The sequence below is a fragment of the Giraffa tippelskirchi genome, chromosome 1 (assembly GCF_054371585.1).
Source record: "Giraffa tippelskirchi isolate mGirTip1 chromosome 1, T2T-mGirTip1v1.2.pri, whole genome shotgun sequence".
Classification (NCBI taxonomy): domain Eukaryota; kingdom Metazoa; phylum Chordata; class Mammalia; order Artiodactyla; family Giraffidae; genus Giraffa; species Giraffa tippelskirchi.
Window position 1 is genome coordinate 225036513 of NC_137275.1, and position 13840 is coordinate 225050352.

Consider the following 13840-nt stretch of genomic DNA (forward strand, 5'->3'; position numbering starts at 1 on the left):
AGGTGTCAGTGGGGCTGGGGTCACCCCGGAGGGCTCTTGGATGTGCTTGGACAGAGGGCCTGGGTTCCTTGTGGACTGTTGGCCAGAGGCCACCTCCGTGTGGGTTTTGGAGGCAGACAGTGCTGGTCAGTTTCGCGGTCTTTCCTTTTCTTGGAGCCTGACGCAGTCAGAGTAGAGGCAGCGCGGGGAGCTTGACTGGCAGTAACATTTGTTAAGGATTCGGCTTGGCGCCTGCTCCCGGCCATGGAGTGGGGAGCAGGGCGGGCACCCAGGAGGGCTCCCCGTGAACCTGGATGGTGCAGGACTGTCTGCGAGTTTCCTTAGAGATGAGACTCTGTCCTGACCCTGCGGCCCAGGGCACTGCGGCCGTCTGTCTGACGCTCAGGGCACGGACTCCAGGCCTCCCCGCTCTCGACAGCTCCACGTGTTCGGTCCCGGGGAGAGGAGCACGTGTGCCCGTGAGGACTAGGGCCGAGACGGGCTGGCATGCGGCCCGTCGTCCACGTGGTTTGCAGAGTTGGTGAGGCGGGAAAGTGGGTTTTGGGGAGAAAGGTTTTTCTGGGACAGGTTGAGACTGTCCAAGGAAGAGGTGAGCTGCCTGCAGCTGGTCAGTGCTTCCTGGGTGGTGACCCCGGCTGCCACGGTCACTACGTAAATGGAGCCCTGGCTCAGAGTCATTCTTAAAGATGTCTCTGCTGTCAGACTTCTTAACGGGGCCAGGCTCCTGGGAGAGGAAGCCGGGTGGTTTTCCCCAGGTTCTGGTCGAATCCCCTTGCGCTGACCATCTGTCTCGTGGGCCATACCTGGTGGGGTTTAGTCTGGGACCTGATTAATTCCTGGGGCCTCCGTCCAGCACTGCGGTGGTCACCCCGTGCCCCTCTCAGAGGTTCTGCAGGGCAAGGCTGGTGTTCAGGGTTAAGTGAAGTGAGGCATGGGGAGGCAAATGTCTGAGGGCCACAGACAAGCCCGGAGCCGGCTGCCTCTGTCCCCACCGAGTGACAGGCCTTTGTGTGTAAGATTGCGGGCGGGTGGGCGGCAGGATGGAGCACCCGTCTCCCAGGCTCCACCAGGGCCGGTGTTTCCAGGGTCTCCACTGTTACCTGTTGCGGTTAATTACTCCCCAAGTAACAGAGCTGGAGACCCTCGAGGCCGGGAGGGGACTATCTGAGTGTGTGTTTGCTCAGGTCGCGGCCATTGGTCCCTTGGCACCTGGGGCTGCCCGTGCAGACCCCTACCGCCTCATCCTTGTCTTCGGAAGAGGCCGATGTTCAGGCTGTTCCGTACCGTTGCCTCAGATTTGAGCAGCTCCTCTAATCACACACCGGCAAATCCTGTCTGAGAGAGGCTCTATTAATACCCTTGCTATTTTTTTGCTGTGCTCCATTTTATAAATATATATATACATATATACATTTTTTTGCAAATATGGTTCAGTCTTGCCTTTTAAGGGGAGAAAACAAAGACAGAGCTTCCTAATTATTTTCAATAATTATCTTCAACGATATCCTGTACAAGACACCCCCTTACACGTTCTGAATAGAGTTTGAATTACTTCTCTTTCCTTCTTCCTTTGAAAACATCCCCAAACCCACAGCTGGCCAGCTCCGCGTCGCTGGAAGGGAAAGGACAGCTGAAGTTCACGACGGGCCGCTGGAGCCCACATCACAACTGCTCCCAGGCGGCCACGGCAAATGACACGGCCATCCGAGGGTGGGACACGCGGACCATGAGGTCAGTGATGGCCGGAGCCGGGCACGCGCCCGGTGCCCCCGCCCCGCTCCGCCCTGCCCCCCGTCCTCTGGGGCTTGGTTCCGGGTCAGCTCTGTTGGGAGCCACGCGACCTGTCTGCGTTGGTCTCGGTGTCGTGGGGGTTGCACAGCCGCCTTCCTCCTCCGCCCCGCCTTCAGTACGCCGGGGGCTGTGGGTCCGAGCCCCTCACCGGCGGTCTTGCTCCTCCGGGTGCCCTTTGGCGGCTGCGGTCTCCTGTGGAGATCCAGGTCAGGCTTTTGCAGCAGCTCAGGCCCGAGACAGGGACCGGGGTCTCCTGGGTCCTGTGATGGGCGACTCCAAGGTGAGGGCTGCCGTGCCTCCGGGGTGCACGCCCAGAGGTAGTCACCGTTTGTCACCTAAGTCATTACACAGACAGCCCGCGCTGCTAACGGAGCAGAGAGCAGCTTCTCTGCGCCAGGTGTGGTGTTGACGGGCAGAAGAGTGACGGGTGCGCTCTGTTGTCATGGCAACGGGAGCCCGGCAGTCTTTTCTAAGATTCAGTTTATCCCCTCAGCACACCGTAATTTATCACTAAGCTGCAGAGACGGAGGTCGGGAAATCACTCGTGTTGCCTTCAAGGGCGGGGGCGCAGCCTTAAATCTCAGCCTGGAGACCCCTGAAAGCTCAGGGGGTAATCCGTAATCGATGTGTGTGTCTGTGCCGGGCTGTGCTGGGTTTGCTGTGAGGCGCTGAAAGCCGTGGGCTTGGACCGTGGAGAGACTCGGGACCGGCATCCGTGCCTCCAGGGCCTGTGGCCATCTTTTCCTGTTCTCATCGTTCCTTGAAGGATGTGGAGATTTTTGGGGTCTGTATGAGAACCTCAAAGGCTGACCTCACAGACCCCAAATCTGGGCCCTGGGGGGCGGTGCCCTGCAGCCCCCTTGGCCACCTGGAGGGCGTCCCTGGGGTGCTGGGCAGCGGGTGCGCCAGGCTCTTCTTGGAACGGTCTCTTTCCTGCCCACAGCCTGTGTGCCTCCTCTGCCGGGTGCTTCTGGCGCTGCTCGGGGGGTGCACGGTGCTTTTGTGTTCAGGCCGCCGTTCCCAGAGCTGGCAGGAGAGCGTGAGTCAGCACTCCGCAGGCCCCAGGACCCCGCCAGGCTTGTTTTATCCATTTCCCTGCTTCCCTCGCAAGACCTTGAGGCTTGGGCCTCTTGTTTTAGGAAGGAATTTCTAGGCTATTGGCAAGGTACAGGATGTAGAAACCAGTTCCAGGTTTAAAAGTGGCTTTGGGCCAGAAAACCCAATCTGGGGGAAAAGATGGAAAGGACTGAAGTCGTTGCTGTGAGCGGGAGCGTGGAGGTCTGGGGTGCCGGGTGAGGGAGCCGCCCCCTGGGAGCCGCAGGAAGCACGTGACCCAGCACCTGCAGGAGGGGACGCCACCCCCGAGCCGGATGCGGAGAGGGTGGAGTGACGGGCATGTCGTGGGGCCGGGCTAGGCCTTGTCCATTGTGCTGGACGCAGGCCTCTTGTCCAAAGCCACTGTCCCACCTCAGGATGACCACTCCTCTGGTTTGGGTGTGTGACATCATGGGGGGCTGCTGTGGAGACGGAACAGTGTGATTCCACACTCTGTGAGGGGTGACTTGGAGCTGGGCGGCGGGGCATCAATCAGGTGTGTGTGTGTGTGTGTGTACGTGCGCCTGCTCCTCTGTGCACACGCGTGTGGGCATGCACACCTGTATGTGTGGGCACATGCACCCATGTGGGCACACACGTGCTTATGTGCTCTGTGCTGTGTGTACATGTGTGCACACCTGCACATATGTCCTTCTCCTCTATGCACACGTGTGTGGGCATGTACACCTGTATGTGTGGGCGCATGCACCCATGTGGGCACACATGTGCATGCATGCTGCATGCATTGTGTACACGTGTGTGTGCACACACACATGTGCACTCTAAACAGCCGTGGCCGACTCAGCCCCTCCCACCGCGGTGTCGGCACCCAGGCTGTGTGTGTGGATGAGGGACAGGCCTGGCCGTGACAGGCGGTGTCTCCCTCAGTGTTTCTGTAGCTTCTCCTGCTTCTCCTTCCCCTTCTGTCTCTGCGTCTCCCGACACCGTCAGCGCTGTTCCTCTTTCCGCCCCCTTTCTGTCTCTCTGGTCCTTCTGGACGTGGGCCATGTGTGCTGTCCAGTCTGGCTCTGCTCCTCCGGGGCGGTCCCCTCCCTCTGGCTCCCTCTCATCAAGATGGCAGGTCTCCTCCTTGGGAGCCGCCAGCCAGCCCCCGTCTGCAGGGTCACAGGCGTGCGGGAGCCCCCAGCCCGGACCCCACGCTGGCCGGGTCTGGGAGGGGCTGTGGGGGGCAGTGGGGGGCTTCCCGTGTCCCCCCTCTTACCTGTGTGTGCCCCCGCCTCCGCCCCCAGCCAGATCTACTGCATCGAGAGTGCTCACGGCCAGCTGGTGCGGGACCTGGACTTCAACCCCAACAAGCAGTACTACCTGGCCAGCTGCGGGGATGACTGCAGGGTGAAGTTCTGGGACACCCGCAACGTCACCGAGCCTGTCAAGACCCTGGAGGAGCACTCCCACTGGTGCGTGCCTGGCGCGGGGGTGGTGATTAGGTGATTTATTTTGCTGATTACATCTCTGTTTGGAAAGGCAGAAACCAGCCTAGTGCTGCTGTGACTCATTCAATCAGCCAGTTTTATTTTTCCTAAAGAAATACTAATTCCAAATCTGAATGTGATTCACAAACGTAGGAAAAGAAAAACATTAGATTCTGTCTTCTCTTGAAATCGTGCTGGTTCACGTATGCAAAAGTGAATGTGCACAGATCTTCCCGTGGCATTGTGGGCCGTGTGGGGGGTGGAGACCCCCAGTAGCCAGTGGTAGGAGGTTGGATAGGTCAGTCCAGCAGCACCCATGCGGGGCACGGTGAGGGCCTGAGGCAGGGCTGGGCGTGCAGCGTGCAGTGCACCCAAGACCCGCTGTTCTCCCTAACACATCGTTTCTATGTGTTCACCACGTGCTGGGGGCTTTGTGCTAAGTAAGTGAAAGAGATCAAGTTGGAGAAAATCGTGCATCGTGTGAGCCAGTTTTTATCCAGATAAAGCACATTATGTGTGCATGTTTGTGTGCTTATGTATGTGTGCATATACGCTTCTGTCTGGATGCATATGTGTGCCTCTGTATGCTTATGTCTGCATGTCAGTGTGTACTGCTTGTGCGTGTACACCTCTGTGTATATGCATGTGTGTGTGCATACCTGTGTACCGCTGTGGGCATGTACACTTCTGTGTGTGCACCCTGTGTACTGCTGTGGGCATGTACACTTCTGTATATATGCATGTGCGTGCATACCTGTGTACTGCTTGTGTGTACACATCTGTGTATATGCATGTGTGTGCACATGCCTGTGTACTGCTGTGGGCATGTACACTTCTGTGTATATGCATGTGTGTGCGCATACCTGTGTACTGCTGTGGGCCTGTACACACCTGTGTATATGCATGTGTGCATACCTGTGTACTGCTGTGGGCATGTACACACCTGTGTATATGCATGTGTGTGCATACCTGTGTACCGCTGTGGGCATGTACACTTCTGTGTGTGCACATGTGTGTGCTCGCGTGTGTTTACCCTTTGAGTGCTGGAGTCCACTTTAGACAGTTTGGTAATTCCTGCAGTCTGGGAAGAAGCTCCCGTCCCCTGGACCAGAGTGGGCTGTCTGGCTGTCGGCTGCCCACCCCCAGCCCCGGGTCTGCAGCACCTGCCCGGTGGGCGTCTCTGCACAGCGAGCTCGGGTCCTGTGGGTCAGAAGAAAGCTGGGCCTAGTGACCAGGCCAGACGGGCTGCAGCCCTGGCCTGGGCAGTGTTCCCGGAGGCCGCCCGGGGCAGGCTCATGTCTCAGTCATCTCTAACCCACACCGTGCTCCTTGGGCAGTTACGGCCTCTGACGCTCTGGGAAGCCTGTGTGCACACCAGGCAGTGAGTGGCCTCCCCCGCTGCGGTCCCTGCTGCCGTTTGGTCTTGTCTCTGTCAGTCGGGATTTATAAGGTTTCAGGCTGCGCCACGAGCCTGTCCCTGCTGACCACCACTCAGTGTTGGCCCGAGCGGGACAAGGCTGCCCCGTCCAGGAGGGCTGGTGGTACCAGCGCCCTCTCCCCGCCACCCCCCTAGGGTGTGGAACGTCCGCTACAACCACTCGCATGACCAGCTGGTCCTCACGGGCAGCAGTGACAGCAGAGTCATCCTTTCCAACATGGTGTCCATTTCCTCCGAGCCCTTTGGCCACCTGGTGGACGACGATGACCTGAGTGACCAGGAGGAGCGCCGTCTGGAGGAGAAGTAAGTGCTTACAATGGGTGGCCCTGGCGTGCGGGAGCGTCTCCGGGTCCCTGTGACGGGTGTCGGGCGCGTCCACACGGAGGTGTGCGGGGTCGTGGGTGATGGAGTCGGGCGAGTCAGCAATGCCGTCTGGTGTGGCCTCTGAAACACTTGTCTGTCCATGTTCTTACTGAGCTTCACGGGTAAGGTTGTCAGGACCGCAGCTGGTCTGCACCCTCGGGAGTGAGCTGTGACCCCCACTGGCGCTTGGGACACGCTGTGGGGGAGATTGCGGTGGGCGTCCCTCCTCGCTGTGCTGTCCTGGGCCAGGTTGTGGCCCGTCTGTCCTGCTGGCAGGTGGCAGGGCGGGACCGCGGGCCCAGAGCCGGTCCGTCCCCCACGCTGCTTCCCCTGAGAGACCCCGAGGCGATGCTGGGACCTTACCGTGGTGCCTTTCCTGACAGCCGCACCTTCTTGTCGTGGTGGCGTCTTTTCCCTGGACTTTCCAACCCTGCTTGCGTCTGCTAAGGGGCCCTCTCTTCACCCTGGGGCCCAGGCCCCGAGACTCGTGGGGCCCTGGGCTTTGGGGCTCACGCAGGGCGCCCTAGTCCAGGGCGGCGGCACCTGGGAGGGCTGGTGCCCTACGCCAGCAGCCTGGGTGTTGAAGGAGACGCCCCTTGTCTCTGGGGAGGCCGTGTCTTTGTGTGCGGTGGCTGCTTTCTGGAGTGAGGGAGCGTGATTCAGGCCTCCCTGGAGTCGGATCCAGGGCTGGGGGCGCGTCTGGAGTAAAACCCGTCAGGCAGGCAGCCTGAGCCCTGGAGTGCGAGGGGGCTTGTCTTTCTGTCCTGAGCTTCCTCTCTCTCTTCTGTTGTCTGATTTCTTCCACTGCCCCCTGACCTCCCAAGTGAAAGCAAAAGCCACTCAGTCGTGTCCAGCTCTTTGGGACCCCATGGATATACAGTCCATGGAGTTCTCCAGGCCAGAATACTGGAGTGGGTAGTCTTTCCCTTCTCCAGGGGATCTTCCCAACCCAGGGATCGAACCCAGGTCTCCTGCATTGCAGGCTGATTCTTTACCAGCTGAGCCACAAGGGAAGCCCAAGAAGTGGGTAGCCAATCCTTCTCCAGCGGATTTTCACAACCCAGGGATCGAACCCAGGTCCTCCTGCATTGCAGGTGGATTCTTTACCAACTGAGTTACAGGGAAAAATCCCCTTGTGAGATGCTGACTTGGTGGCAACCTATGAATCATTTCCCTTGATGCCGTCATTTTTCTGTTCAGACCCTGGGAAACACAGCATTTAGACACAACTGCGGTGGTGTCCGTCAGCGACCTGCCACGCACAGGGCTCAGGTGTTCTCTGCTGTCCTCTCTGCTCTCGGCCAGGCAGGAGGCTGTGTCCTGTCTGTACCGGAAACAGCCAGCGGCCCCTTCATTGGCCCCAAGTGGTCCAGGGGTTCCACCTGCACGTGGCAGCTTCAGACAAGCTCACCAGGAGAGGAGGCAGGCTATGGCTGGCAGGCGTGCCCGGAGATGGCATCATTGCAAGGTGGCCCTCAGTTTCCTGCCAGCCTGCTCCTGGGATTGGTCCACACGTCTTAGTGAATCGGGGGAACGGGATCCCCCTGAGGACTTGTAGGAGGGGTTTGTATGGGCGCCCGCAGGCCGGCTTCCTGGGAGGACTGGGCCGCAGGAGGAGTGGGATCCTGAGCCCAAGACCAGGGGGCACGCGGGGCGGGGTCTCCCGACAAGGGTCCCCGGAGCCCGGGAGGAGGGGGCTTGTGGGGCGGGGTCTCCTGAGAAGGGTCCCAGAGCACAGGGACCAGGGGGCAAGCGGGGCAGGGTCTCCCGAGAAGGGTCCCCGGAGCCCGGGAGGAGGGGCCACATGGGGTGGGGTCTCCCAAGAAGGGTCCCAGAGCCCGGGAGGAGGGGTTCGCGGGGCGGGTCTCCCGAGAAGGGTCCTGGAGCCCAGGAGCAGGGGGGCATGTGAGGCGGGGCCTCCCGACAAGGGTCCCCGGAGCCCGGGAGGAGGGGGCTCGTGGGCCGGGGTCTCCTGAGAAGGGTCCCGGAGCCTGGGAGGAGGGGCCACGTGGGGCGGGGTCTCCTGAGAAGGGTCCCAGAGCACAGGGACCAGGGGGCAAGCGGGGCGGGGTCTCCCGAGAAGGGTCCCCGGAGTCCGGGAGGAGGGGCCACATGGGGCGGGGTCTCCCAAGAAGGGTCCCAGAGCCCGGGAGGAGGGGCTCGCGGGGCGGGTCTCCCGAGAAGGGTCCTGCGAGCTGAGAGCTCTGCAGGCAGGGAGCGCCGGTGAGATGGGAGGCAGTGCCCTGAGGTGCTCCGGCGGAGAAGCAGCTGGCACACTGCAGGCCTGTGGTTTCTGCAACCGGGCGGCAGCCCAGCTCCACAGGCTCCCAGGGGTCTGCGTGTGTGAGTGCCGTCTGCCCGGGCGTCCCAGGGAAGCAACGCATGAGTCCTGGTTGTGGGGGTTGATGGGGAAGTCACAACCCCAGCCAGGACTTGCTGGCCCTTCCCTCCAGCCAGCCCCGCACCCTGGTCCAGGCTGAGGCTCTGTCTGCCCACCCCTGGACTGTGCTGTTTGGTCCCCAGGTCCCTCTGTCAGACGCCACCAGGCAGCTGTTCTCCACTCAGCCACCATCCCCTGAACACAGGCACGTCCTGCTCCAGGGCTAACAGAGGAGGTGTCCAGCAGTAGATGGCCCCCCACGGCCCCTAGGCCCATCTGGGGGTGGCCCTGGGCTCCTGCCCCCAGGAGGAGGCATCAGGCAGTACACAGCCCCCCACGGCCCTGAGGCCCCTCTGGGGGTGGCCCGGGCTCCTGCCCCCAGGAGGAGGCATCAGGCAGTACACAGCCCCCCATGGCTCTGAGGCCCCTCCGGGGTGGCCCTGGGCTCCTGCCTCCAGGAGGTGTCGGGCAGTAGATGCCCCCCATGGCCCCTGGGCTTCTGGGACCAGGCCTGTGGCTGGGGGCAGGGCGCCCGCCCCTCACGAGTGTCGGTGCCTTGCAGGAGCCAGGAGCCCCCGCAGGACAGCGTCATCGCCACCTACGAGGAGCACGAGGACAGCGTGTACGCCGTGGACTGGTCCTCGGCCGACCCCTGGCTGTTCGCCTCCCTGAGCTACGACGGGAGGCTCGTCATCAACCGGGTGCCCCGGGCGCTGAAGTACCACATCCTGCTGTGAGCGCCGGCCCACCTCGGGACCCCGCTGCGCGGCATGTGGGGCCCAGGTTTTCCAGGCAGAGCCCCGTCAGACACGGGCGCCAGTGAACAGAGACAGGGCCTCTGCCCGCCGACCACTGCGCCCTGACGTCTCTGCCCTGGAGACGGACGCAGGAGCCCAGGCCGAGCAGGCTTGCGCTCTCCTATGGCTCTGAGGGGTTCTGGGTGTTTCCCTGTGATCTGTTTCCGTGACGTCGACATCGTCTTCTTGCAAGATTAAATGGAATAAACGCAGCAGGGCGGCCGCTAGCGTCCTCCCTGGGGCTCCGCCTCGTCTTCCCGGTCTCAGCCCGGAGGACCGGCGGGTGGGCCTGCCCCGCCCTGGGGTCGCTGACGCTGCAGGTGCCTGGGTCTCTGCCACCCAAGGCCCCGTCCCTGGGCGCCACGTGCCCTGGGGTCCCGCGCTGTGAGGCCGCCGGCCTCCTTGTCATCTCGCGGTCACTGCCTGCCTCGGTAACCCAGGCGCCTTCCCCCTGAAGTCCCAGGTTGTCGGTGAACCCCCCCCTCCCCCGAGCGCCCTAAAGCTCCAAGCTCTGTCCCCCTCTATGGGGCAGGCTCGTCCAGCTTGGAGAGGCTGGCCCTCCATGCTCTCCCCTGACTGGACCCTGGAGGACCAGCAGCATCACTTCGCTCACACTGAACCCATGTGGACTCTGCGTGCACTGGTGCTGGGACGCTGGCTTGGGCTGCCCCCCGGCTCTCGGCAGTGGGCCCCTCCAGTCCATGGGCCATGTGGGACCCCAGAGTCAAGGCAAAGGGAAAGTGTGGGCTACAGACCCTCGGTCCTCAAAACTCAAAAACCAAAGCTTGCTCCCTGGGTGGCTCCAGCCCCGAGGTGGACTTGAGCTCTGCCTGGGACCGTCCATGCGGCCATAGCGGGGCAACACCCAGGCCCACGCGTCCAGGAGGGGCGCCTCCGACTCCAGCCATCCTGATGCGGATGCACGGTGACCTGGGCTTTCCAGCATCACCGTCACCCCGTCATGGTGGCTGCCCCCCGCGCCCCAGTCCCATTCGCCTCCCTCCCCTGGTGTCCGCCGGCCTGTCCTGTGAGACCGCGTCCGGCTGTCATCTCTCCTCTGAGGCGCCTCCCGGGACCTCAGCCCCTCAGTCAGCCTCACGTCGTGTTCAGAGGTTCCTCAGACAGCCCGTTGCCCTCGTGGCGGCTCAGCCCTGAGCCTGCCGGGGTCCAGCAGGACCGCATAAGGCGTGCCCCCCTTCTGCAGGGCCGGGCAGAGACAGTGCGGGCTCCCTGCGCAGGCTTTTGGGGCACAGGCCCAGCCCGGAGCCGGTTAAGGCATGTCCCCGGGGACGCCTCGGTTACCTCCCGTGAGAGCTGGATGCCTTCGCAGCTTTCTGCGGGAATGGATTGATTTATCCTGTAGCCCACTGAGGACACGAAGCGCGGATGGCCGTTAATGGTCATCTTAGTAGGAACACGTGCAGGTCGGTCCATTTTAAAATATTCTAAAATTGCAAAAGATCAGAAATCATATGTGTTGGGAAAGGTAGTATCTTCTCTCTCCCCTTTCTAGATTCTTCTGGCTGATCTCAGAATTAACCAGAGACAGATGACGGGAGAAAATGAGGTTTAATTAACATAGGTGCTGAGTCCCTGTGAGAAAACCAGGACCCAGGACGGGCTGGGCACGGAGGCTCCGGAGTGTCTGGGAGGGGGAGGGGAGGGTCTTACGAGAGGTACTGGGAGACGAGTGTCTGGGCCGCGCGGAGAGGCAGGACGTGGCAGGACTTTGGTCTGAGTCCCCCTCCTGGCCGTGTTCTGTGTGGGCATCTCTGCTGATTCTGCACTTGGTGGGCCGGACTCCCCTAGGCAGGAGTAAAGGCCAGACTTCCGGCTGGCACGCGGGCTGCCTGTGCCCGGTTGGGCGAGAGGAGACGCTCTCACTCCGCGAGCAGGGAGGCGCCAGGCTGCTCGGCACGGCTGGGGGCACCCTCTACGCTTCCGTGTCCGGATGGGAACATGGTGGAATGGCAATTTTCCAGGTTTCAAATGAGAACAGAACGCGTTCCCTGGGTCTGGCTGCACTCAGGACGTGTTCCTTCCTGAGCCGGTGTATCCAGAGCTCAACGTGACCCCCCCCTCCCACCCCGGGGTCAGCAGGAGGGGGGCCAGCTCCTGTGATTGGGACGTTGCAGCCCGGAAGGTTCCGGGAGGACGACAGGTTCTCAGCACCCAGCCGACGTGCGGCTGTAAACCGAGTCGCTTCCACCAGGCGTCAGTGTTGGCGACATCAGAGCTCACTGGTCCCTTGGCTCTGCCCGCTGGCGGTGCCCCAGCGAGCCGGGCGACCCTTCTGTCTCCTGAGACCTGCATCACCCCCGAGTGCAGGGCTGAGGCAGGGAAGGCCCCCGGGAGAAAGCCCAGCCTGGGCGGAGCAGACCCGGGCTAGGGGCTGGGCAGCCCTTTGAGGGTGTCAGATGTGTGCAGAGCCCGCTGGCCAGCGTGGTTGCTGATCTTGGGCTTTGCACGCCTTCAGGGACAACAGATCTGTTCTTGGGACACCCCCAGAAAGTCTCCCCAGGTTACCAAGCTTGGGGGGACAGTGGGTGGACAGGAGCAGAGCAGGGGCATCTGTGGCTGCGTCAGAACAGGGCCGGGCTCTCCCACCCGAGGTGGGGGCGTCCAGAGGGGCTGCAGCTGCTGGGGGGGCGGTCCCAGAGGCGGAGCCCTGGCCCCTTTGCCCCGGCCTCCATGTGCTGGGCCGAGTAGGGATGACTTGGACTTCTGCAGCATCGCTGCGTTCTCTGCCCAGCTGATGAGCCCCTGGCCGGGCCTGAGAGCTGCCCCTGCCCTCTGCCGGCTCAGAGCCATTGCTGCCCTCCCAGGACCGGCCTGTGGGGGAGAGGGCCATGGGTGGGGGTCTCATGGGGACCCTGAATCCTGCCCTGCCCGTCAGGTGTCTTCACAGAGTCAGCAGGAACCACTGCTGTCGTTGGTCACTAACCTCCTCAGTTAGGGGAGTGGGGGTGTCGTGTACACACCCACCTTAGAGGGATGGGCCCAGGACTGACCTGAGTCCCGTGCACACTCTAGGAGCCACAGCTCAGCCGGCTCAGGCGCACAGGGAAGCGTCCTCGTCTGCGGCCCTGCCTGTCTTATGTGGGAGGTGTTTGCCCTGGGGGCGGGAGGTGAGCAGCATTTCACAGGGGCCGAGGCAGGGGGACATCAGGACATCAGCCTGCATTCTGTCACCACAGGCCACGAGCCGCTCAGGCTAAAGGAGGGGAGAACCGCTCAGCGGCCTGGTCCAGAGGGGCCGGTGTGGCATGGGTGAGCCCTGGGCCCGCGGCTGCAGGGAAGTCAGCGACTGCCAGAGGGCCCCCCCCCCCCAGCTGGAGGGTGTGCGGTGGGTCAGCCATTTGGATCCGGGCTTTCCCTGCCTTCCAACTCTGCGGCCGCCGCTGACCTGCTAGATGTCAGAGCCGACAGGCAGCCAGGGCTCTTGGCGGTCGCTGAGTCTGGGGTCTTGGCGGAGCTCCCTACACGGGATGGGACTGTGATGGGCCCTCGGGGCGTGAGAGAGGGCGTCCCCGAGGGCCTGGGGGCTGGTGCCTGGCCTGGGGAAGGGCTCTGTGGGGTTGTGAGCAGGTGCAGGGATGTGAAGCCCATTTGCACCGTGGAGGCCACGCTGGACCCTTGGGCCATGCCCACCCAGCACCCCACCCGCAGGCCCTTGTGCAACGGCTTCCTTCTCCAGCCTTGTTTTTCAAGCGCGATAAGAAACAGGCTATTTATCACCCTCTCCAGTAACAGAATCCAGACCCGGAGGGAGGAGCTCATGAGCACTGCTCCTGCCCGGCAGCTGCCTTATTTTCAGCTGTCGAAGCTGATGGCCCATCCACTTTCTGATGTAGCCATGATGGGTTTAGGAGATTTAGACATGATTTTTTTTTATAGCGTGCAAAAAGAAAAATAGGACTGAAGATATGATAATGATGAATCTTCCGACTTCTGTGTCTGGAATTGCTTCGAGGCAGGAGTTCTTGCACAATAATTCATGCCCTGTTGTGTCTTATGCTTAATGAGCGTGTGGAAAACGGTTATGTCGGAATTGCCTTTCCCTTGTCATTTGGTGCTGTCTCAATGGTGCTTGCGTGGTGGCTGCGGTGGGGGGCCCGGGTGCCCCGACAGGAGCTGCTCAGGGGCCGGGCACCCGCGGCTGGGGCGGGCACAGCTTGGCCCGTAGCAGGACACTCCCCTTCTGCCCCCGGGTGCTGCTGAGGGCACCGCCAGCTGGCCCCCGGCCGTCTCTCCAGGCCTAACCTCTTCAGCTCTGACCGTGACTGGGGACGTCGCATTCTCCCTGGGAGGCACAGCCGTCCTGTAGGACCGTCCTGGAGCCGGGCCTTGGCACAAATGCTCGTGTTTGTATACGGGACCAACTCTGCAGCCAGCCCCGGGGGAAGTTCCTTGTGTTTGACTTTAATCGGACAGATGGAGACAGCTGCAGGGCTCCATGGCGCCTCCGAGGGCAGAGGATGGCGGTGCTCGTGGGCGGGTCCCTGACGCCACTGGGACCGCTGTGCCGCTTGCCTGGATCAGG

At 62.0% G+C, this 13840-nt stretch overlaps 1 protein-coding gene across 6 annotated transcripts in view; it reads left to right on the forward strand.

Annotated features, from left to right (window-relative positions):
• The window catches only part of EIPR1 (EARP complex and GARP complex interacting protein 1), a 122675-nt gene that overhangs the window by 55399 nt on the left and 53436 nt on the right, over positions 1-13840 (forward strand). For 3 of the 6 annotated variants that reach the window (XM_081529288.1, XM_081529320.1, XM_081529327.1), the window contains 4 exons: positions 1595-1731; positions 4137-4304; positions 5893-6060; positions 9063-9509. In XM_081529288.1, the coding sequence (XP_081385414.1) occupies positions 1595-1731; positions 4137-4304; positions 5893-6060; positions 9063-9237 (648 nt within the window). In that variant the 3' untranslated portion in view covers positions 9238-9509. Of the gene's footprint in view, positions 1-1594; positions 1732-4136; positions 4305-5892; positions 6061-9062; positions 9510-13840 lie in introns of those variants that run through there. The other 3 variants (XM_081529277.1, XM_081529309.1, XM_081529298.1) reach the window with 2 other exon arrangements.